At 35.8% G+C, this 26,431-nt stretch overlaps 1 protein-coding gene across 2 annotated transcripts in view; it reads right to left on the bottom strand.

The window, feature by feature from the left end:
- The window catches only part of Ascc3 (activating signal cointegrator 1 complex subunit 3), a 307,593-nt gene that overhangs the window by 202,225 nt on the left and 78,937 nt on the right, over positions 1 to 26,431 (bottom strand). For both annotated transcript variants that reach the window (XM_057759249.1, XM_057759259.1), the window contains exons 9-10: positions 16,121 to 16,321; positions 15,137 to 15,277 (exon numbers count right to left, since the gene is read on the bottom strand). In XM_057759249.1, coding sequence (XP_057615232.1) covers positions 15,137 to 15,277; positions 16,121 to 16,321 — 342 coding nt within the window. The remainder of the gene's footprint in view (positions 1 to 15,136; positions 15,278 to 16,120; positions 16,322 to 26,431) is intronic.

Here is a 26,431-nt window from a genome sequence, read left to right as displayed (position 1 = left end):
GTTAACTACTCCTATAAAAACACAGGCAATTGACAATACCACACCAACAAATCCAAAGAAGGAAAAAATACCACCACCACCAACAAAAACAAAATAAAAGAAACTGACCATCATTGGTCATTAATATCTCTTAATATCAATGGTCTCATTTTGCCTATAAAAGACACAGGCTAACAGAATGGATATGAAAACAGGATCCATCCTTCTTCTGCATTCAAGAAACACACCTCAACTTAAAATACAGACATTATCTCAGGGTAAAGAGTTGAGAAAGATTTTCCAATCAAATGTACTTAAGAAACAAGCTGCTGTAGCTATCCTTATATCTAACGAAATAGACTTCAAACTAAAATTAATCATAAGAGATGAAGAAGGATAGTTCATATTAGTCACAGAAAAAATCCATCAAGATGAAGTCTTAATTCTAAACATCTATACCCCAAATACAAACACACCCACATTTGTACAAGAAACATAACTAAACGTTAAATCACACATTAAACCTCACACACTAGTAGTGGGAGACTTCAATACTCCACTCTCATCAATGGACAGGACGGCCAAACAGATACATAACAGAATTCAGTTACATAGGCGTTCTTCATATATTTCAAAGACTACATTTATGTACATAAGTACATTTAAATATGGCATTTAAAATGTTTTAATAACTTAGGGCTTTTCATGACAATGAGATGCACCAGCTACTTCAAGAGAACAATGGGCATCGAAGAGGCTCCTTATGGAGTTGGTTAGCCATTTGGGCAAGAAACTGCTCTTGCCTGGACTAATGCACAAACTGGACATACAGAACCCTCAGAGAGAGGACTGCTGAAATTGCCTAAAGGTGAGATGATCCTTTGGGTTCCTGATTCAGAGTCTGCAAGATATTCTGCAGGACACAGAAGAAAGTGACTGAACTGTCTTTAAAATTTCTTGCTTCATGGAAATGTCTGCTGGATACTACGGGCCAACAGGCTGAAGATGGATGCCCCAACGGTACAGAAGAACTTTGGATGACTGTACAGACTGCAAGATGTCTCTGTCATTTCTAGAGTTTTGGAAGTTGCTTATTCTTGTTTACTTAGGCAATATTATATCCTTCTGGATTCTTTGATGGAGTTGAAGAATAGATAAATAGTTATAGTTAATAGTTTTCCTTTGTTATAATAAAAGATAAAATAGATATAAATATTGTAACTGTAATTCTTGCTTGATACCTGTTGTATGTAATTTTACTATGTTAAAGTGAAAGCCTTCCTTTTTTGTTTAAACAAGAAAGGGGAGATGGTGTAGGAAGTCCTTCTGTTTATGTGTTGCTTTCATTGGTTGAATAAAGAAACTGCCTTGGCCTAGTTGATAGGACAAAATTATGTAGGCGGAGTAGAAAGAACTGAATGCTGGGAAGAAGGGCAGAGTGGCAGATGCCATGGATCTCCTGCCTGAGAGGGATGCTGGCTAGAATCCTGCTGGTAAGCCACAGTCATGTGGCGATACACAGATGAAAAGAAATGGATTAAATTAAGATGTAATAATTAGTCAATAAGAAGTTAGAGCTAATGGGCCAGGCAGTGTTTAAATGAATTCAGTTTCTGTTTGATTATTTCAGGTGTAAGATAGCCAGGTGACTGTGATGACAAGCAGCCCAGTCCTCCTGTTACACACAAGGCCTTGTCCTCATCATTCTAGTTGCTTGTCTATAATACTCTAGGTTTGCAACTCACAGAGTCTTGAGGACAGATTCACTGAGACTTACAATGATGCCTTAGCATATTCCTAGAGAGTTTAGACAGGTCCTTCTAGGACTAGCCCCTCAGACCTCTTCAGGATCCAGTTAAGACACTGTAGTTTAGTGAGGCAGCTAACTGAAAAAAGATCTGAGGACGAAATGATTTCTCCACTACATAGTTTTCATTATCAGTTTCTTTATTGTTCTCTTTCTGCTCCTCCAATGTTTCCAGTTCATATACACATGCAGACACAATCATCAGTTCTCTGGCAATAGCAAGGTTACAGGACTTGCTCTTTTCAGGGTCATAAAAGCGGAGAAGTATTATACAAAAAAAGATAACTGTCAGCTTACTTTATGGCTGAGGGGAGGCGTGACTTGTGAGATGTATATCTGAGGGGCAAAAGAGTAAATTGAGGAAAGGGCTATAAGTCCTAAGGAGGGAGAAGGAAGGGTTGGTGCATGACACTACATTCCTAGGTTAAAATCATGTATTAATAAACAGAAGTGAGGGTAGTTGTAGGGAGTTAATAGCTTTTTTAAGGTTAGAACAGGGGTCAACTGAGGCTAGCAAGTAAGGGAAAGCCCAAGTAAGCTGTGGGTCAATTTGGGACACCTAGTCTTTTTATCTCCGAGGGCAGAAATCAACTAGCTTTGACATGCTGTACCCTCTTCTCAGTGCCTATCTTTGAACATCCCAAATGTGATCTATTTGCAAGACTCCTTTCCTGGCCAGATGTCCTGCCATAAAAGTTAACTGTGGAAAGCTAGCTTCTAAATTTATATCAGAGAATAAAGCAAAGATTTGCCTAAGAGAACAAAGGTTTTTTTTTTTTTTTTTTTTTTTTAACAGTGTGAGTACTTTCACACCAGGACCCCATGGTGTAAGAAAAAGTCATTTAATATACGAGTACATGAGGAAACTATGCCTAATTGATTAATACATTGCTAGGGTTTGGGGGATGAATCCTACAATAGAAACGGAGTGCTATGGCTTCAATTGGAATTTACAGTAAAGACAGCTACCATTCAAAAGCAAATACTCCTAACACCCTGCATATAGATCTCTTCCATCAGAATGCCTGATGCCGATGGGTTAGAGTCTTGTGATTTGTTAGCTGAGTTCACATGGCATAATCTTATGGACATAGCAGAAATTGTTAGTGATATGTTGGTGGCCACAAGTTGTCGTACGACCATCCAAATTAGTGTTTTCCTAAACTCGACTATCAAATGTGTCCCATAAAAATAAAAAGGGAACTCTTCAACTACTCATATCATCAAACAGATGACCACATGCAAATCCAAGGGTGGAGATTAATTTCTTCCTAAATAAAGTTCATTTGCAATGTCAAACAACTATAGCTCAAACACAACGAATTTAATAAATGCATTCTTTGATTATTCATAGACCAACTCAAAGTAATGCTAAATTTGTCACTTCATGCTAATTTCAGAGATAATATTAACAGATTATATATAGTTACGATAATGACATCAAAAGTTTATTCGGACCTTCCAGGCTAATGCTGTTTGATAGACTAAGATCTCCCGAAAGGTCTCCATAAAACCCTAAAACTACTCAAGAAAAATCAGGAAGTAGTTTGAAGAGAACTGTGCTCAAATTTCCAAATATTGTTTATAATTTTTTTTACATTTAAAGTGGGATATGCTACAAAGATGAATATTTTGTATTGATATGGATCTTGGTCTATTGATAAAAATTTAGGGTCAATTTTGTAATATGTATATTTCTGCTCTCGATTAAGGTACTGTGTTTGTACAGCTCATTTAAAAATGTAATGTATAATTAAGAAATACAGGTTAACAGATAGCCATCTGTAATAGTCAAAGCTTGTAGTCATGTTAGTTAGGTTTTCTAGATGTACAGAGATATATTTTAGATAAATAGGTATTCTTCAATCTTCAAAGACTGAAAAAATATGGCATTTAAAATGTTTTAAGAACTTTGGATTTTTCATGACAATGAGACACATCTGCTCCTGGCAGCACCAATCTACTTCAAGAAGATGATGGACATCAAAGAGGCTCCTTATAGAGTTTGCTAGCCATTTGGGCAAGAAACTGCTCTTGGCGTGGACTGCATGATGTTATGCTGCATAAACTGGACATGCAAGACCTACAAAAAATATGGCTGTTGAACTTGCCTAAAGAAGGTGAGATAGTCCCTCAAGGTTCCTATTTCATGAAATAGTCTGTCAGACATTCTGTAGACACAGAAGAAAGTTACTGACAAACTGTCAATATAGGTGAACTGTCTTTGAAATTTTCTACTTCATGGAAAAGTATGCTGGATACTATGGGCCTGTAGGCTAAAGATGGATGCACCAACGTTGCAGAAGAACTTTGGGTGATTGTCTAGGTAGCGAGATGTCTCTGTCAATTTAGAGTTTTGGAAGTTGCCTGCAATGCACTTTCTGTTTACTTAGGTAATATTGCATCCTTCTAGAGTCTTTGATGGAGTTGAAGAATAGATAGTTATAATTCTAGTTTTCCTTAGATATGATAAAAGATAAAGTAGATATAAATGTAGTGACTGTAATTTTTGCTTGATACTTGTTTTGTATATGTAATTTTACTATGTTAATGTTAAAACCTTCCTTTTAATTTAGACAGAAAAGGGGAGGTGAATGGTATTCCCCTTCTTATGCTGTGAATACCATTGGTTAATAAAGAAGATCCTTTGGGCCTATTGCAGCAGAGCAAGGCAGGGATTCCAAGCAGCTAGAGGATGAAAGAGTAGGCAGAATTGTAGAGAAGCCATGTAGCTGCCGCAGGAGACAGACACCAGATAGAACCTTACTGGTAACAACCACATGGCAATATACATATTAATGAGTTATTTTAAGATAAAAGCACTAGCCAATAAGAAGCATGAGCTGATAGGCCAAGCACTGTTGTAAAAATACAGTTTCTGTGTGATTATTTCCGGTCTGGGTGGCTAAGAAATGAACAAGCAGCCTCTGCTTATAGACCAATAGCAATTCATATTCCTGAATTTTTATCTTTGGTCCTTTCCATTTGTTACAATCTAAGAAACTCAAAATAATGAAAAAGAAACTCATTATTTGTTATTAGTTTGGAAGCATATATTAGGAATGCTGCTGGAATGGGGAGATGGCCACTTAGGGGGTAGAAAGCTTGCTGTGAAAGCAGAAGACCTCAACACCAAACCCTAGCAGCCACATAAAATGACAGGAATGGCAAGCTGCATGTGATGCAGCACTGGGAAGGGTAGACAGCTCAATCCCAGACTTTACTGGCCATCAAACCTAGTCGACAGAGCGTCAGGTTACAGTAAGACTAAAGAGGCGAGTAGAAAAAAATGACACATGACATCTTCCTCTGTATTTGCTTGTCCTAAATATGTGTACATGCAGCAAACATTCATAGCCCCTCCACTAAATGAGTCAATGTAGAATCTGCAGCTTTAAGCTTTCTTGACATGTTTTAAAAAGAAAAATCAGTACCTGGTGAAGAACAGACTAAGCAGATCCTCAATGAAAAGTGTCATCCTCGCATAACCAACTACAAGAGCAATCTATTGAGATGACTGTTCACAACAACTAGGGAAACATGCTTGTTCATTGGTTTTATTTTAGAAAATGTATGATGATAAGAAAAAAACGTGAATTACATAGGAAGATTGTACATAAAGCTTCTCTCATACCTTGCCCATTTCACTATCCTACAATGTAACCACTATTTATCATGTATCCTGCCACAAAAGATCACACTACATAATACCAATATGATCTAGTCTCTGAGAACAATACAAATGGGAAACTATGCTAGACTTGAACTTGCAATACCCTTGCCTTTGATGTGCTAGGATTACAAACACCTAAATTAACTGCATATAACATTTTTGGAAGATGAATATCAAATACTTCAAGGACTCAAGCATACAATTTGAAGTGATGGAGGAAGGTCATTGGTTAATTAATAAAGAAACTGCTTGGCCTCATAGGTTAGAACATAGGTGGGTGGAGTAAACAGAACAGAATGCTGAGAGGAAGAGGAAGTGAGCTCAGATGCAAGGCAGCTCATCTCAGAGCCAGACGCGATGCAGCCAGCCACCAGGTCAGACATGCTGAATCTTTCCTGGTAAGCGCACCTAGTGGTGCTACGCAGATTATTAGAAATGGGCTAAATTAATATGTGAGAATTAGCCTAGAAGAGGCTAGATATAATGGGCCAGGCAGTGTTTAAAAGAATACAGTTTGTGTGTTGTTATTTCAGGGCATAAGCTAGCCAGGTGGCCGGGAGCTGGGTGGCAGGAACGCAGCCCGCAGCTCCACACTACACTGAAATATCTGTATTACTGTAGCATTGCAAAGTAGTTATTATAACATGGACTATACAGTTAGACTTAATTGTTTGTGTCTTCACATAGTATTCAGTAGAACATTCTATGAAAACATGCTTAAATTCCCTCTGTCTCATCTGTAAAATGAGGACCGTACCTAAATTTCAGGTTTGTAGTGAAGATTAAATGCATTAGCCCATAAAAAATTACCAGCTCATAGTTTTTACCATTATTAGCTCCACCTTATTCCACCCTTTCCAGCACGATCATCACCAACAGCACCATCACTACTAAGGGGACTACAGACCTGACTTACATGGATACTGGGGATGCAATCTCAGGTCCTCACACATTGAGTCACCCCCCTGCTCCAAATTTTAATTCTGCAGAGCTAGCAAACAACTACTAAAGGAATTATAAATGATAGATTTGGTAATATAAAATGCACATACACATCAGGTATGGTGGCAAACATTTGTAATACAGGCACTTGGGGGACTGAGAAGAAGAACTAAGCATTCTGATCAATGCTAGCCTAGATTGCAAAGCAAGACCTAAACTCAAAAAAGAAGAAACCTCCATTTTAGAATTCTAGTAAAGGACATACACAAATTTGAACATTGAAAGAGTTTTTCTGGTGGCAATAAAATGGATCCATGTAAGCCATTAAGTGAAGATGACAAAATACAATCCATTTCCTACAGATACACATGCATATAACATAAAACGTCATATTTATTAAAATAAAACTACTATTTACACATATTTTCTTCTACAGTCTTCAGTTTCCAAGCTTATGTTTACAATCCCTTCTTAAGCTGTAATTCCCTAGTAATATTTCAGTTTTATATCCTCTTATGGCATCTCTATGTCTAATCTTCTACCATAGCATTTAAAATACTATATTGTTGGTTTGGCTATTCTTCTCACACGATAGGCTAGCAAACAGAGCAAACAACTAATCTCCTGTAGACTGTGATATTCATAAAGCCCCAAAGTGTCGTGAAACATGGAAAATAATAATTGATAAATTACATTAAATTTTATAACTTTTCAGATAATCATTCTAAATGCTACACTGACAATAACTGTTCTTGTCTAAAGAAAAATCATAACAAATTATTTATATGTGTGATATTAAAATATATAAAGCTTATAGTTTATAAGGTAACCATTACCTTATCTCCTTGTGAATTCAAATTTCCTATGGCTTTTCCTGGAAATTTGTATCTAAGGACTCTCCTAACTGGAAATAAGGTAGAGTACTGCAAAAACTAGGATCCAAGGAAAGATATGGTATGAACTATTTGTCTCCCATAAAACCAAGACTGGAGGGAAAAGCTCAGAACATGAGCGAATGTAATACTCGCTCCCAGGGCAAGAACAACAATAAACAAATCAGCACCAATAAGACAACTTTCTATTACATAAGCTGAGAGAGGCAGCCTCATACAGAAATCTTCAAGAAAGAAGGCAAACACCCAGAGAAGAAAAGTGCCCCTTCCTCAAATTTCAAAGTACTGAAACTGACACTGAGGGGCTGGCTATGTGCATAGAGTCCTTAGCTACCAAATCATCTGGGAAGTAATAAGCAGCAAAATATAAATAGGTAGCAAAATATAAATAGGTAGCAGAAATTAAAATCTAGTACAAACAAAAATAACAAGCTTATCAAGAGATAGGAAAAAACAGGACTCAGATGAGAAGAGACCTACTAACATGCTAACAATGACATGAAAAAGAAGCAGGACAAGACAGATTTTTAACATGGCCTGTGTATGTGTGTGTGTGTGTCATAGTATCTAAATGGAGGCCAGAGGGCAATTTATGGGATTAGGTTTTCTCCGTTATACTATATTTTAGTTCTAAGAATTAAACTTAACTCATCAAGTTTGGTGGAAAGGGTATTTCTTGCTAGCCCACAACATTTAAAACAATTAAAAAACTTGAAAGGAATACATTTCAGCATCCTTGAAATTAACGAAGAAGGCAAAGAAAAACTACTCAGCAAAGAAAAAGAAAAATTGGACATAAAGTTTAGATTTGAAAATATTCCAATAATCTATGTTATAAAGTCTCTAACAGGGTTCAGTTGAAACGTCTAAAAAAGAATCAATAATACCAGAAAAGACCAACAGAAGTGACACAGTGAGAAAAAATAACATACTGGACAAATGTCTATTCCAGGATCTGATTGGACAATACCTAAAGAGTGGAACAGTCTTTTGACACAAAAATGAAAAGAACAGTGAGTTGAAGAGAAAAAAGTTCAGAATCCCCCAAATTTGAAGGAAATGGAAGCCTACAAATTAGACAGCAAGCAAATATCACATGGCAAACTGAAAGAAATCAATAATTTACAAACCATCATCAACTTTTACAAACTAAAAGACAGGAAAGAAACGTGAAAGCAGCCAAGGGGGTGCAGTGTACATAAACACAATGATTTGAACAGAGTCAATTTTCTCATCAGTAAGTAGGAAGGTCAGAGATGAAGAAAACAAGTTTATAATTGCATGGAAGAAAAAAATACTAAAAACTCCCGAGTGTGCAGCTAGCAAAAATGCTCTTCAGTAACGTAGATGTAATGATGTTATTCTCAGTTTACACAGAAAGGGAACAATGTTAGTCATAAGTCTCACAATCTCTTTAAATTAAAACCTGAAATTGGCCCATCTCATCCATCTGAACAAAGCTGTTCAAATCAAAGCCCATTCCAGGAAAACTGACAGAACATAGACTAAAAGAATGTCTCATATTCACACTTAGGTACTGCAGGACAGGAACAGTCCATATTCTGAAGCACCTCCCCAGTGTTCAAAGGGTTCAAGGAAACACTGCACTATGAATATTAATAAACAAAGCTTAGAATAAACAACAGATATAAAATCTACTAAAAAAATTAGATCAAACACTCAATCACTGGCAGACTAAGACTTTCCGTGGTGTCAGGAACAAATGCCATGAATATTAATAAAAGAAGGTTAGGATAAACATCAATGTATAATAATGGAAAATTAGATAAATATTTCAACAATGACAAATTGAAATCTTCAGTTTCACAAAGATGGTATTTTCAGTCAAACACCAATAAACAAACAAACAAATAAATCTACTTTCTCTATTAATAGCTCACTCTGATAATAAGTATAATTCTTTCTTATAAAAGGAAGATTTATATTCAAACAGCAATAAAATAATAATTGGTTAACCTGACAAACCCAGGTAAACTACAACATAGAACAACCTCACATCATACTTAATGTATACATAATTTTAACTCACAAAGTAACTGGGCTAAATTCAGTACACAGTAAAGTAGCAATGTAAGTTTGCATGCAAGGGACCACTGTGATAAGAGTACCATAAACAAAAAATTTCAAATGAGATTAACCTGTGTTTCGTTTAAAAAAACGTATTTCCAAAGGTAAATAAAAAAGTACCAAGGATACTAGGAAATATGACAAGGACATTTTAAGATTTTGTTTAATTTTATTGGCACTGCTTAATATGAAATTACTTAGGGAACACATTCGGAATCCCATAAGACCAGGCAACTGTAGATATGCCTGCTGCTAAAACCCAACTCCAAGTACTCAGGAGCCACAGAGCAAAGTGCCCCAAAGAACCCCAGAACCAAGCAAGGCAGCGGTACAATAACAAAAATCGAAACCATGATAGTTGACTTCAGACCAGTGCCAGATAAGAGATACAGAAAGAGATTCACAATGTCTACAAGCCCCGGCCCTAGGCATAATCTAGAGGAACAAGAGACCTGACTAAGGTCCATGGAACAAAATAGACCGCAGGAGGACTTCAGTGCTTTGCAGAAGCTGATCATCCTACAGGAGAACAGGGCTCAGCCAACCACGTCACAGTTCCAGAGATGGTGAGGTTGGACAACTCATACTGCACATAATCCTACACCTGTAGATGCCCAGTGGAGCAAGAGACCCTTCACATACAAGAAGTACATGATCAGAAATAGATATAGTAGAACACTCAAATAAGAGATACTCAACACCCACCATCTGGTTACGTGGTCCAGGGGTTACAGGCATCACAGGAAGATGAGAAAGTGGAATGTAGCACAGTGAGCAGTAAAGAATGATGGGCTCCCTCTCACCAGGAAAAACATTAACTGAGAAAAAAAATAGCTATATAATATATTGCTCACTTGTACTTAAAAAATTTTAAGCTTTTTACTTTCTGGATACACACATACATACATACATACATACATACATACATACATACATACATATATATATTCATTTTTAACATTTAAATTTTCTGTTAGTATATACACACTTACATTCTAAATGTTTAATTGATATTACTTGCATCCTCTAGGAAATGTTTTTATCTCCATCTTCTTCTCTAAACCTAATTCTATTTTCTCTACCGCTCTTTGTACTTCCAACCTGTACACTTCCAACTCATTTATCCTCTCCTATCCCATATTCCATCTCTGCTGCACTTTGTTATATAAAGACACTACATTTTTTCAAGCAGAACTCTTAGTACCTCTGTCTACAAATCTTCTAGTAAACGCAGATAAGAGGCTATTATTTTCTTTGCAACTAAAACTGAGGTTTCCATCAAGCCATCTACATTCAACTGCCAACAATCTATTAACTCTCAGCTCTCCCATCCCTCTATTGTCCCATACATAATTCTAAATGAAAACACCAGGATTGTTGAAGGAGCGGCGGGGCTGCGTCCTGCCACCCCAGCTCCCGGCTGCCTAGCTAGCTTATGCCCTGAAATAATTACACGGAAACTGTATTCTTTTAAAACACTGCTTGGCCTATTAGTTTTAACCTCTTATTGGCTAGCTCTTACATATTGATCTAACCCATTTCTAATATTCTGTGTAGCACCATGAGCTGGCTTATCAGGAAAGATAACCTGCGTCTGTCTGGAGTGGGAGAATCATGGCGACTGCCTGACTCGGCTTCTTTCTCCCAGCATTCTGTTCTGTCTACTCCGTCTACCTAATTTTCTGTCCTATCAGGGCCAAGCAGTTTTCTTTATTAATTAACCAATGAAAGCAACAGATAGATATAAGACCCACCTCCATCATTTCCCCTTTTTCTGTTTAAACAAAAAAGAAAGGCTTTAACTTTAACATAGTAAAATTACATATAACAAAATAGTTATCAAGTAAGAATTACAGTTACAATATTTATATCTATTTTATCTCTTATCATAACTAAGGAAAACTATAATTATCTATCCATTCTTCAACTCCATCAAAGACTCCAGAAGGATATAATATTACCTAAGTAAACAAGAAATAAGAAACTTCAAACTCTAGAAATGACAGAGACATCTCGCTGCCTGGATAGTCACCCAAAGTTCTTTTGTACGGTTGGGGCATCCATCTTCAGCCTTCAGGCCCATAGTATCCAGAGACATTTTCATGAAGCAGGAAATTCCAAAGACAGTTCAGTCACTTTCTGCTGTGTCCTGCAGAATGTCTCGCAGACTCTTTCATGAATCAGGAACCCCGAAAGACCATGACCATCTCACCTTTAGGCAAGTTCAGCAGTCCTCTCTCTGCCGGTTCTCTATGTCCAGTTTATGCAACAGTCCAGGCAAGAGCAGTTTTTTGCCCAAATGTCTAACAAACTCCATAAGGAGCCTCTTCGATGCCCATCTTCCTCTTGAAGTAGCTGGTGCTGCCAGGAGCAGACATGTCTCATTGTCATGAAAAGCCCTAAGTTATTAAAACATTAAATGCCATATTCTGTAGTCTTTGAAAGATATGAAGAATGCCTTTAATTGAAATATATCTCTACATATCTAGAAAATCTAATTAATATGACTACAAGATTGATTATTATCAATGGATGATACATGAAACAAACCAGAATGGAAAAGGAGACAATGGCTATAAACTGTAGAATATATGTACCCCAAAAAACTCACAAAATAAAACAAAGAAACACAAAACACAAGAAAAAACTACAGTATGACAACTGACAAGAGGTAACTTGTGCAATGCCCAAAATCAAAGATAATGTGATAGTGGAATGCGAAAAGATATTCCAAAGTCCTATTTTTTATAATGTAAAAAAATGAAATTTAGGACTCCAATAAACAGATAAGAAATTGAATTCAAGACCTACAAAAAATCTTAAATTTTTTTAAACAGCAAACAAGAATTCTACCAAAAATACAAAATAATCAGTAACTAGGAAGAAGTACAGTAAAATATGAAGGAAAAAAATTCTGAAAGGAAATAAACACCGAAAGAAACAAAACAAAAATCCTGAAGAAGAAAAAAAAAGAATTAATCCAATCGAATAAATAAGTGCAAAATAATCATCAGCAAAAAAGACCTAACAATGAATCTAAGAGATGGAGCATAATGATAATGATGACTATGATAATGAAAATGTAGGCATATATAGAGAAACACCTCAAATAAATATGCCAAAACTTTCCAGGAAACTGGAACCAAACTAATGAAAATATGGGACAGTTGAAATAAAATCAGATATTCACTGAAATCACAGTAGAAACTTTCCACTCTAGGAAAACACCAGAGAAAGCACTGAGAAACCCAAATAGATACAGCCAGAAAACTATGTCTCCAGAATGTAGGATAATTAAGATAGCAAAAACACAAAGCTCAGAAACAATAATAGCAACAATAAGGTAAAATGCCACTATCATATCAAGGCAAAACAACGGAATAACATCACTATCTGCCTTTAGCAGTTTGAAAACTGAGTAAAGTGTAGAAAAATAAATTCTGAGCATTGAGCATAAGTAATTGCCAACTAACACTGCTATACCCAGCAAAAATAACTATTAGAATAAATAAAAAAGTAAAAATAATTTTAGAAAAACAAGAAAATTCATGACAACTATGCCAACACTGTAAAAATTCTCTCTCTCTCTCTCTCTCTCTCTCTCTATCTATCTATCTATCTCTCACACACACACGAGGAAGAAGAAGGGTAAAGAGAGAAGAGAAGAAAGCAAAGGAAAAAGGATGTGGGGAGGAAGAAGAGAAGAAAGAGGAGGAGAAAAGAGGAGGGAGAGGAGGAGGGAATTTCAAACGGGAGACCACAGGAAAGAATACATTCCATGAAAGCAATAGATGAATAAAGGATACTTGGAAAGGAATCAATCATGCAATACAGAAAAGCAATAAACATTCAACATTACCAAGAAAGGAAGAAAAGAACTAGCAAATTCCCTCCAAAAACAATGCAACAAATAAAATCATAAACAGGAAAGCCTTATCAATTATAATCTTGAAAGAAAAATGGCTTAAACCCATCAATTAAACACAACTAATGGGCTAGATGAAAAAATATAATACAACTACCTCCTGTCTCCAAGAAATTCACATACGAAATATACTTACCAGCTGACAGTCAATAGCTGGAAATGCAACTATGAAATAAGCGGAAGCCTCAGAAAAAGTGGTACAATAGCCATTCTCATACCTGATAAAGTAGACTTCAAACCAAACTAAGTTATAAAAGGGGAAAAAGTACCACTAAACATTGATAAAAAGAATAATTCAGCAAAGTGTAATAATTGCAAATATTAACAACTGACTCTCAGCTCTCAATTTTATAACATACAGAATGAGAAATGTAGAGGTCCAAATAAATCCAGACACAATAATGAAAGCCTTCAAGAGCCTGCTAATATTATGTGACTTATCTTACTCATTAAAAAATTAGCCATGGCTGATTGACACCCATGGTTGGGGGCCTGCCCTTTTCTGAAGAGAAACAGAGGAGGAGAGGATGAGGGTGGTGTGTAGATGAGGGACTGGGGGGGGGGAGGAGCGATGGGAAACTGATGCTGAGATGTAATAACAAAAATAAAAACAAACACAGAAGAAAAAAATTAGCAAGGAAACCTTAGAGTTATATCAGATCACAGAAAAAATGTACTTAATAGGTATTTATAGAACATTCCACCAAACATATAAGAAATTTACATTCTCTAAAACTGACATTATAGGCCATAAAGAAACCTTATAAAGACAAAAAAATTGAAATAGCTCCTTGCCTTCCTATCAGACAACAATGGAGTAAAGCTAGAAATCAGTAGCAAAATGAATAAAAAAGATACAGAAATATTTGTAGACTAAACAGAAATCAGGATAAAATTTGAAAAGTTCCTAGAATCAACTAAGAATAAGAATATACCAGGTTCTCTGGAATACAGGAAGTTATAAGAGGACCATCCATAGTTGTGTTCACATTGAAAACAAAAACTAGAGAGATTTCAAATAAATTACTTAATGATGCCAAGTAATATGACCCAGTGAGGGAAGAAGGTAGTCAAAATGCCACTTTAAGAAAGGACTATCTTGTATTTAGTCATCCCCCTCAAGTACACGGAATAAATATAAAGAGATAATTTTGTAAAGAACTGAAAGAAGTGTCACTAACAGATAGATAGTAAGCACCCTAAATTAACAAGATAGCAAAATGTTCGTAGAGGTAATACAAAATCATGTGAAAAATATCAAAGAATGTATTAATGCAAAGCTACTACTAAACTTTAAGAACTAGAAGAAAAATCAGAAAACAAACAATTCCAGTTAACTATAGAAAAATATAATGCACTCTACCATAAATATAGTTAGAAAATACTTTTATGTGAGTGAAGAGACTCATATAAGGGGACAGACATTAATAAATTCTCATTTGAAAATATTAATGTCTAAAATTTCTTATTTTATGCTATTCTATCCTTAACAAATACGCTAAAAGTCTAGTGTGATTACTTCAAGATCTCTGCAATGCTTCCTCTTAATATTCAACTACAATCTTACCCCCAGATTCTCATCTCCAATGTTACAAAAACTGTCAAGAGACATAAACTCTATGCTTGGAAATAATATTCAAAATGTTAAGAATCGCAAAAGAAGGCTATGAAAGACTAATAAAGCAACATTAATAATTGTCTTTAGTACAGATGTATTTAGTGTCATAAATAAGTTTGTTCCATTTTTTGTATTACGTTAAATTAAGTTGTACAACAATTTCATAACCTTAAAAATGAACAATATAAAAAGATGTGGGTGAAAAACATACCTGAGTTCTTAAAATTTCACTTTTTGATAACTGCATATCTCCAGTCAGTTCTTTCACAATGATGCCGAGTGGCTCAAGACGTTTGCTGAAGTAATTTGTCATTTCAGCTGCCAAGGCTTTCATTGGAGCAACATACACAATCTGTACCAAACAAACACTAGCTTGATAAATGAGAAAAATTACAATACCATTATTTCACAGTAGCCAATGCAAGTCACAATTTATTGTGAAATATGATCCTAGTTACTTCCTGTGAAAAATGTTAATAATGATATATGGAAAGTACTTATCTTTGCTGAATTAAGCACATAGTTATTTAAATAAATAAAATATTGTCCTTTAAATAAAAGGACAATGGAATTTGTTTATGTTGCTTCATTACTTAAAAAAATGGGCTCTGTGTCAAAACGTAAAATATTTTCAAGCTTTTCCCCAAGGGTAATGAGATTTTCAAAGCAGAAATAGGACTGCCTTTATAGTAAAGAAGTCAATCACACAACATTCTTTATATGACTTTTACTATAACAAATATCTTCTGTAAACAGAAACTGCTCTTTCGTTTCCAGCCATCCAGACCCGAATAATCACACAGAAACTATATTAATTGCAACACTGCTTGGCCTATTAGCTCAGGCTTCTTACTAATTAATTTTATATCTTAAGTTAACCCATTTCTATTAATCTGTGTATTGCCACTAGGCTGTGCCTTAATGGTGGCCGCATGTTACTCCCCGGCAGCTAACTGGCATCTCACTGTTCTGCCTACTCTCTCTCTCTTATCTCTTCCAGCCTGGCTATATTCTGCCCTGCCATAAGCTGAAGCAGCTTCTTTTTAACCAATGGTAAGAAAACATATTCATAACATACAGAGGGGAATCCCACATCAATCTTTAAGAATTCACAGGTTTTTTAGAATTGAAGGTTTATCTTAACATCTACACTCAAAAAGAATAAAGAACTATTGTCTGATTTATATTCTCCTACCTTAAACTCATTCTTTTTAATAACACCTTGTTGAAAGTGTTGCCGGATTTCATGTAAAACTGTAAGCATCGCAATATTGGTCTTCCCAGCTCCGGTAGGGGCACAAATCAGCATGTTCTCATTGGTGTTGTAAGCAGTCTCAAATACTATGGACTGGATTCTATTGAGTCTCTTCATTCCTTTAAAAGCCAACTGTCCAATCTAAAATAAGGTAGGGACATGATTTTATAAATTAAATATAAATGACTCAAAGTATTGAATATAAACACTAAATCTCTATGGTTAACAACATGATGACAAGCATGCATGACATCTACCTCAACAGACAGCTCAGTTTCTCAGTGCATCCTGCATTTCAAAGTGCACATAGCTGAGAAGCACCATAACTACAGCGCAGTTCTAATTTGGAAATTACAACACTCTAAATATGAAAATATGATTCTAAACTTATATATATATATCAAATATTTGACCAAATAACTTCTCAATACACAAAATAATGTAATTTTTAACTATAAAATAATACATATCCTTCAAAATTCAAACTACTTCCAAATTGTATCATGATAGTCTATGAAGGTAAAACAGGCACTAGCATATACATGTTACTAGCACTGCAGAGGGCAAAGCAGAGTCAATGCCAGCGAGTGTACAGTGAAACCCTTCTTTAAGAAACTTTTAGAAAATAAAACAAAACAAAAAGTCACCTGGAGAAAGAAAACAATAGGAAATTCTATTTCATTATTTGGATAGGTTTTCAATATTTTAATATTTTGTGATATAAAAAAATGAAACTTTAGAAGAAAACATAAATTGTGTAAATAGACAGACCAGACTTCATATAGTTTATACCACAACATGTACAGTTATAAGGACTTTAATACTATTCCTTTATTTAACCTCCAGAATAATTCTATGGTACACTATTATTACAACTCTTTAGTTTTAAAAAAAAAAAAAAAAGTGAAGGTTTGAAAAGTAACAGAACGCACAGGTGATATAAAATTAAGGGATAAACTGGAGAGAGCCAATGACAAGACTTAGAAGAGGGGAGACACCAGCTTTAATATCAAAGTCAAAGAGGAAATTGTACACAGCAGTAGTTCAGAGTAAATCCAGAAGTGTGGCTTGGTTTTGGGTACTTCCTGCTCCTTGAGAAGGGAAGCACCAATAACAAAGAGGACAGGAAACACAGCTTAGCACAGGGAGACACAGAAAACCTATACTATACTGACAATAAGAACTTATTGACAAAATAAATTGTCAAAATGGAGCAAAAAAGAGGCTGCAGAGAAGACTCAGCAGTCAAGAGTACAAACTGCTCTTGTAGAGTATCAGAGATCTGTTCTCAGTATGCATGTAATTGAGTCAGCTCACATCACTTATAATTCCACCTCAGGGAATTTGACCCCTCCAGTCTTGTATCTTCTCTCTCTTTTCTCTCTCTCTTTCTCCCTCTTTCCCCTACATAATTAAAAATACAAGTAAATCTTTAAAAAAAAAAAAAGATCAGAAAGAGGGTGCTTCTCCACGCCTCCTCCCCTCCCCCCAGGGTCCCAGCAACATATTTCTGTATGTCTTCCTCTCTCCTCCATGGGAAGAAGGTCTGGTTATTTGTTTACAACATATTGTATATCTACTTTTACTCTTGTTTAAGATATTGCACCTATGTAGTTCATTTAAAAATGTAACATAAAATTCTAGTTTTTGAAAAATACAACTATGAATTGTTTAGGATAATCAAGAAACACAGGTCAGCAGTTAGTTATCTATAACAATCAAAATTGTAGATATGCTATGTATGTTTTCCAGATCAAATAGAGGTATTTTAGATAGGTGGTCTTTAAATACTTCAAAAACCTATAGAATGTGGCATTTTAAATGTTTTGTTAATTTAAAGTTTTTCATGACAATTAGGCACATCTGCTCCTGGCAGTACCAATTTACTGAGGAATTGATGGACACTGAAGAAACTCCTTATGGAGTTTGTTGTCACAGTGGTACGATCAGCCATTTGGATCTTGCATTGCTTGACCGTATGTTTTATAACCTGGACATGCAGGTCCCACAGGAAAGTGACCACTGAACTTTGTCAAAACAAAGCAGGCTGGTTTTTCAGGGTTTCCACTTCACAGAAGAAACTGTCAGACATTCTGAAGGACACAAAGGAAAGTGAGTGGCAAAATGCCAATATAGGCAGAACAGTCTTTGAAATTTCCTGCTTCATTGAAAAGTCTACCAGATACCATGGGCCTGTAGGTTGAAGATGGATGTCCAACTCTGCAAAGGAGCTTTGGATGACTGTCCAGGCAGTCAGATGTCTCTGTCATTTATAGAATTTTTAGAAGTCATTTGCAATGCATGTTTATTTAAATAATACTATATCTTTCTGGTGCCTTTGATGGTGTTGAAGACTACATAGTTATAATTTCAGTTTTTATTAGATATGAATGATAGAAAGTAAGTTAGTTATAAAATTTTGGATTTGCTAAGACAGGATAGATTATGGAATATTTTCTTTAAATTTACCAGGCATAAATAAACTGGAATTCAATACATTGTGAATATAATCTTTATTTGATAATTGTTCTTACTGTATACAGTCTTACCATGTTAAAGTTAAAAATTTTCATTTTTGTTTAGGAAGAAAAAAGAGGAAGCATTGGAGAATATTATTTTAAGGTATGTTGCTTTTGTTTATGCTGCATTTGTTTAACTCTGTAAAGCTGTGATTCTTTGCCTATTCAAAACATCTGATGGTCTATAAACTCCCTTTGAAGCTTTGAAAGAGCTAGTGCCCAAGAGAACATAATTTCTTCAGGCTGCAGCTCTTGAGGCTGAACCACTGCTGGCACTGGCAGAGCTGCAGTTGCTGACTAGGATAGCCTTGACTTAAAAGGCAGCAATAATTAAAAATGAGGATAACAAAAGACCCTGTCTCAAGCCGGGCGATGGTGGCGCACGCCTTTAATCCCAGCACTCGGGAGGCAGAGGCAGGCGGATCTCTGTGAGTTCGAGACCAGCCTGGTCTACAGAGTAGTTCCAGGATGGGCTCCAAAGCCACAGAGAAACCCTGTCTCGAAAAACCGAAAAAAAAAAAAAGAAAAAAAAAAAAGACCCTGTCTCAAAAGAAAAGAAAAAAAAATAGTAGATAGTGCCTGAAAAATGACAGGCAAGGATCCTCTAACCTCCACATGCACATACAGACATACACACTCACGTATGTACTAGCACATGCACATATAACCAGCCTGTCCAAAGAAAGGAAAACACAACTTTCAATGTTTTAACTGTACCAGTGTTTAGAAACAGATATCATTCAAGACAAAATACAGTAAGAGATTAGACTTGGAGTCTGTCACTTTCTCGGCATTTCTTCATGCCTTTGTACTGCCCCCAAAGCCTTTCCCAACCCTTGGAAGCTATCATTCAAGTTCAAGCCCACAGGTGAGTTCATATTTCCTCTAGTTCCCTAAGTAATCACTATTTATTTCTTTAAAATCCGGTCAAGCAGGAGCTTGTGGTAACATATAAAATAATGAAAATGGGCTAACTTAAGATATAAGAGTTAGCCAGAAACATGCTTAAGATACTGGTCAAACAGTATTGATCTTAATATAGTCTTTGTGTGGTTATTCTGGGTCTGAGAGGCCAGGAAACAAATAAGCAGCCTCCAACCACACCTTTTTCAAACAGGGCACATATCATGATCTTGCATTCATTCATTCAGTAAATATTTGTTGAATATATCAAAAAACCACAAACTGGCCAAATGGTTAAAATCATCAAAAAATGATCTGTTCTCATGTAATTTACATTCTAATACGGTAGAAAAATGTTCTATAATGAAAGCAACCAAATTATTTCAAATGTTCACGCAAATGAAATTGAATTGGCAGTGCAATTAAAAGGAATAGGATGGAAATATTATTTTAGCTTTTCTAATTTGAAAATAAAGTGTTAGAAAACTTGCCATTGTAGCACAATTAATAAAAACCCAGAGACAGAAACTGGGCTTCAACCTGAAGGTCAGAAAAGCAAAAGTCTCTGTTCTGGCTCTTACCTAGACCTCAGTCCAAAATGGCAACCCTGTCTCCAGGAATCTCAAAATGAAACTGTGTGAGAAAGCCATCTCCTCCTGTTTATATTCCTCTCTAGAGCTGGGATTAAAGGTATGCACCACTACTGCCCGGTTTCTATGGCAAACTAGTATGGGTACTGGGATTAAAAGTGTGTGTCATCACTTCCTAGTCAGTAACGCTGATCAGCATCGCTGTTTTACTCTCTGAACTTCAGCAAGCTATATTTGTTAAACTATAAGTGAAACATCAGTATAGATCATGAAAAAAATTCTAAGCACACGCAATCTCTGCAGAAGCAAGATCTAGTTCTAGGTCACTGCATCCAAACATAGTTGACATGTAGTCTTGCACAGATGTCAGAGGTGAGTAAGTAGTCAAATGCATCTGAAAAAAGGAGATAAAATTCTTATTCCTGTACAGGTAGGTTAAAATGAAGGACCTGTATGTATTTTTCACACTACAGTAAAAATATGTGCAGGATTTTAAGCAGAAGAATGGAATTATGTAACTCATAATTTTAAAGCTCTATCTAGGCTCCCAGAGGAAAGTAGATGGAAATAGGCAAAAACTCTGGAAACAGAACAGGTAAGGGGTAATGTTAGCTTATATTAAGGCAGAAGCAGCAGAGAGAGGAAACGTTACATAACAGATAATAGGCTGTGTCGGAGATGTACCCAATAGGTTTGCTGACTTGAATGTGTATGGTAAACAGAAATCACATATGGCCTTCTTAATGAGAAAATGGATGATAGTATGTAACAGGGAAAGATAACAAAAGATTGAAAAAAAAAACAAATGTTCTAAGTACCTACTAATCCCCATCCCCCCGAAATAAAAAAAGATAAATATATAAGCTAGTTAAACAATACATCAAAACTCTTTTCATCATCACATGGGACTTTCTCGAACTGCATCACATATAAGGGCAAAACCAACACCTAAGAAACATCTTGTAATAGTTTCTTCGACTACCTCATAACAGAATTAAAACCAGAAGCTATATAAACATAAGGAGATTGAGTGATACATTTTCAGATAACCTATGTCCTGGAAGAAATAACAGGGGAAATTTACCTATTCCTAGAACCAAATGAAATCTGTGCAATAAAGCACCACCACAACACTTCAAAGACAGCCAAAAAAAAAAAAAATCAATTAAAAGAAAGAAATAATGAAATACAAAACTAAAATAAGTAAAATAGGAAATAAAAGAACAATACAAATGACCAATAAAACAAAAAAAATGGTTTCTTTGAAGAGATAAAAACACACTATTCCTTTACCAAACTAAGCAAAAGAAAGAATACAGATCAAAATGAATAAAAGCAGAGGCAGAAGGGGGCATTGCAACAGATGCCACAGAAACCCATGTGGTCCTTAAAGAGGTTAATACTTGCTCTTGACAAATGACTGAGTTCTGTTTAATTAAAACCTTTCTCTTAATGCTCTTAATTGAGAAATAAAACACTGCAAGGACACTGTCAATTTCTCTTTATTAAAGACCCAAGTGTCTCATGATGATAATTCATTTTAACTACATGATCCAGACACAGGAAACTAATTCCTTGGAGCAAAAGTCCTAAGGAGAATTCAATATTACGTGTTTAGAAGAATGGAGAATGTTAAGACTTTATAAATATCAAGTTAGTTTGTAAAATTATATTATAGTAAATTTTACTATATACAAAGAAAGTCTTAAGAAATCCCAGTGTAAATAATTAGAAATTGTAACACATTTTAGATTGTAGCGCTTTTGGATTACATAACTTAACCCGTTTAAATACTAACAGAAAATAATCAGTATGCTAAAAATGTAAATTTCTAAAAATTTAACTCATATTGAAAACAGTCCATATAAGAGGCAGAGAAACAAACAAAAAAAGTCCAATAAATCAACTGTCAGACTTTCCAAATATCTTCTACCCACTGAATCTAAGATGGAAATTAGAAAGATTGTTACCATAAGCCTTCAAGGAAACAGCATTTCAAAAAACAGAAGCAAGAAACATTTCACAAACAAGATACAACAGGATTCTGTGTCCTAGTTTGCTTTTCTATGGCTGTGATAAAGCACTGACAGAAACGAACTTGGGTAGGAAAGAGTTTATTTGGCTTATAGGTTACTGTCCATCAGAGCAGCCAAGGCAGGAACTCAATGCAGGAAGCTAGAGACAGAAACTGAGCAGAGACCACAGAAGAATCAGCTTACTAGCTTGCTTCCAGGGTCAGGTGTAGTCTGATTTTTTTTATAGAACCCAAGACAACTCATCTAAAGATGGCATCACCCACATTAGGCAAAGCCCTCACAATCAATTTTTAATTAAGAAAATGCCCCACAGATTTGCCTATAGGCCATTCGTAAGCAGGCAATTCCTCAACTGGCATCCTCTGTTCCTAGATGACCGTGGCTTGAGATTATCCTCTTCCTATGGGGATAAGACTGCAATCTTATCCTTGAGAGGATTGGTTTCAGTCTAGGCTCAATGCTGAGGAAACCTGAAGAAATAACAAGTTCTCAAAAGCAGAGTTTAAAAGATAAGTAAAACCCATTTATAAGAAGCTCCACTGATAAACTTTACAGAATATCTCCCGTACAGTTTTAAATTAAAACATCATTGCATCATCTTGTACCATCTCTTTCCTTATTCCAAACCCTTCCAGGTATGACAACCCCGACCTCTATACACATCCCACCTTGCACTCTTTCAACATCATGGCATCTATTATTTCTTTAGTTCTTATTGTTAAAAACACACGAACACACACACCTCTAAACATATACATAGAAAGTGATCAGAATGTTTATTGCTACCAGTAGGTATATGATTTCACAGCTGATTACTTGGTATTGGGGGCTCTTCCTTGGGAAAACTAGTTGTTTTTAGCACTGCTTAGTTGCCTATTGTTCCTTATCTAAGGGTTAGGTATTACGAGATTTCCCCCTTCCATATTAAAAAGTATTTCACCAGCTCGATTATGCCCACTTTCACTTTGAAATGCCTTCCTGGACCTATGCCAACACATGAAGTTCAGAGAACATCAACAGTTTAATCTTAGTTATAACTCTGACTTGCTTAGGTTTGCTTTCCGTATCATTAGATAGAACCATCACAAGTGAGGATACTTTTACATCATCGGTCTTATAACTAAATATACAAAGTTCATATGTTCAAGCTCACACAGACCTGGAGGCTGACGAAGTGATGTGTCGCATGAACCTAATGTATTACTTTCATAAAGAAGTAAGTCACGATAGCTATGTGTATATCTATCCCTCTAGGTTGTCACTTAAGTGTTGCAAACTGAAAGTTATTTAACTGGTCTTGACAATTAAAAAACTCATAGAAGCTCGACAACTATAGAATCTGCTGTCTGATAAACAGTTGTGTGGCTAATAAGTACAATAAAATATAAGGAAAACAGCCTCTGTCAAATTCTGTTGCTGCCCAAAAAGGAAATGTCATTGCCAGTTCTTGGCTCTTACCTGTGGTGTTAATTAGTTTTACTTGCTTTTAACCTTTACTTTACTTCTACTAAGCTTGCTCAAAATCTTCAGAAAGGGGAAAGTATTTGGGTGCATATATGATTACATCAACTGAACATTACAGATGTTGATGTGTAATTTACTAATTTACATTTTGTTTGTTTCTTTTTGGATTTTTTTGTTGTTTATTTTTATTGAGCTCTACATTTTTCTCTGCTCCCCTCCCTGCCTTTCCCCTCTCCCCTTCAACCCTCCCCCAGGGATGGTGTCTTTTTCTACTTCCCATGTAGATTAGATCTATGTAATTCTCTCTTATTGTCCTCATTGTTGTCTAAGTTTTCTGGGATTGTGGTTTGTAGGCTGGTTTGTAGGCTGTTTAAAAACCACCTGTGAGTCAGTAGTACATGTGATAATTGTCTTTCTGTGTCTGGGTTACCTCACTCAAAATAATATTTTCTAGCTCCATTTATTTTCCTGCAAAATTAAAGATGTTATTTTTTTTTCTGCTGTGTAGTACTCTATTGTGTAAATGTACCACATTTTCCTTATCCATTCTTCAGTCGAGGGGCATTTAGGTTGTTTCCAGGTTCTGGCTATGACAATAAAAAAATGAAGTACAGACCTAAACAGAGAACTCTCAACAGAGGACTCTAAAATAGCTGAAAGACACTTAAGGAAATGTTCAACATCCTTAGTCATCAGAGAAATGCAAATCAAAACAACTCTGAGATTCTATCTTACACCTGTAAGAATGGTCAAGATCAAAATACTGATGACAACTTATGCTGGAGAGGTTATGGGCAAAAGGGAACACTTCTGCATTGCTGGTGGGAAAGCAAGCTGGTACAGCCTCTTTGGATGTCAGTGTGGCGATTTTTCAGAAAATTAGGAAACAACCTTCCTCAAAACCTAGTAATACCACTTTTGAGTATATATCCAAAGGATGCTCACCCGTGCCACAAGGACATGTGCTCAACTATGTTCAAAGCAGCATTGTCATAGCCAGAACCTGGAAACAAACTAATTTACGTATCTTATAGAATAAAGAACTCTAAGTTTTCTAAAACAACAACTTATTTAAAAAAATGATGTCATTTCAAAAACATAACTCCAAAATAAGCAATTTTATTAATGAAGAACTCCCAATGGAATTCCCTTATAAATAAGAAAGTATCAGTACTAAAATTTGAATAATGTATGATTTAAATTTAAAAAGTGATTTACTATAAATATATCAAAAATATAACATGAATAAAAGTATTAATGACTTGGAATGGTGAGTTTAATATACTGATGTGTATATATGTGCATGTATAATTCAAAATATAAGTTTAATATCCCTGAAATTGTCATTCCAAAGAAGAGAATTTCTTTGAAAAAGTCTATTTTATCTGGTCATTTAAAATCTTTTATAATTTAAATATGCAATATGTAAAAATATTTTTGACATTTATTTCACAGAAATAAATAGCATTTGGAGAATATGTTTTAAATGACTAAAACTATGAACATTTTCCCTAACTCTATTGCTCCCCAAAGAATTCAAACCTGATTTAAGAGATGTTTTTAAGCAATTTTCCAAATTTATAGAGAAACTTAATAAATATATTTAAATATGAATCCCTGACTTAAGTAGAATGAATCTAATAAATATTTAAATTATAAAACATTTCAATGAGTACAAAGGGAAAAATAAAAGTGTAAATTATATTACTGATACAGAAAAAAATAGCAATTGTGAAAACACACATTACAATAGGAAAAATTGTGTGTATCACAGCACCAATGGCAGGACACAAATTAAGAATCAATTCTTTTTGAATCAATTCTTTCAAGATTGCAGGGCAAAAACTGGGAACTTGCGGGTGAGGTGGCATGGGGCAAAAGGGAAATGGGATGAGAAACATGAGAAGGGGAGGATGGGAGGAGCTCGGGGGATTGGGATGGTTGGGATATAGGAAGGGAGGATACGGGAGCAGCGAAGTATATATCCTAACTAAGGGAGCCATCTTAGGGTTGGCAAGAAACTTGACTCTAGAGGGGTTTGCAGGTGTCCAGGGAGATGTCCCCAGCTGGTACCTTGGGCAACTAAGGAGAGGGAACCTGAAATGACCCTATCCTATACTGATGAATATCTTGCATATCACCTTAGAATCTTCATCTGGCGATGGATCGAGGTAGAGACAGAGTCTCAATTTGGAGCAACGGTCTGAGCTCTTAAGGTCCAAATGAGGAGCAGAAGGAGGGAGAACATGAGCAAGGAAATCAGGACCACGAGGGATGCACCCACCCACTGTGACAGTGGAACTGATTTATTGGGAGCCCACCAAGGCCAGCTGGTCTGGGACTGAATAAGCATGGGTTGAAACTGGACTCGCTGAGCATGGCGGACAATGAAGGCTGATGAGAAGCCAAGGACAATGGCACTAGGTTTCGATCCTAATACATGAACTGGCTTTGTGGGAGCTTAGCCTGTTTAGACGCTCACCTTCCTGGACATAGATAGAAGACCTTCATCTTCCCCCAGGGCAGAGAATTTGGACTGCTCTTCAGTATCGGGAGGGAGGGGGAATGTTGTGGGGGGAGGAGAAGAGGAGTGGGGATAGGGGGAGGGGGCAATATTTGGGAGGAGGGGAGGGAAATGGGAAACGGGGAGCAGGTGGAAATTTTAATTAAAAAAAAAAAGAATCAATTCTTTTGTGGGGACTGGTGAGACATCTCAGCAGGTAAAGACCTGAGGTAGTT

Source organism: Chionomys nivalis, chromosome 2 (assembly GCF_950005125.1).
Source record: "Chionomys nivalis chromosome 2, mChiNiv1.1, whole genome shotgun sequence".
Classification (NCBI taxonomy): Eukaryota; Metazoa; Chordata; class Mammalia; order Rodentia; family Cricetidae; genus Chionomys; species Chionomys nivalis.
This window is presented reverse-complemented; position numbering and strand designations above follow the sequence as displayed.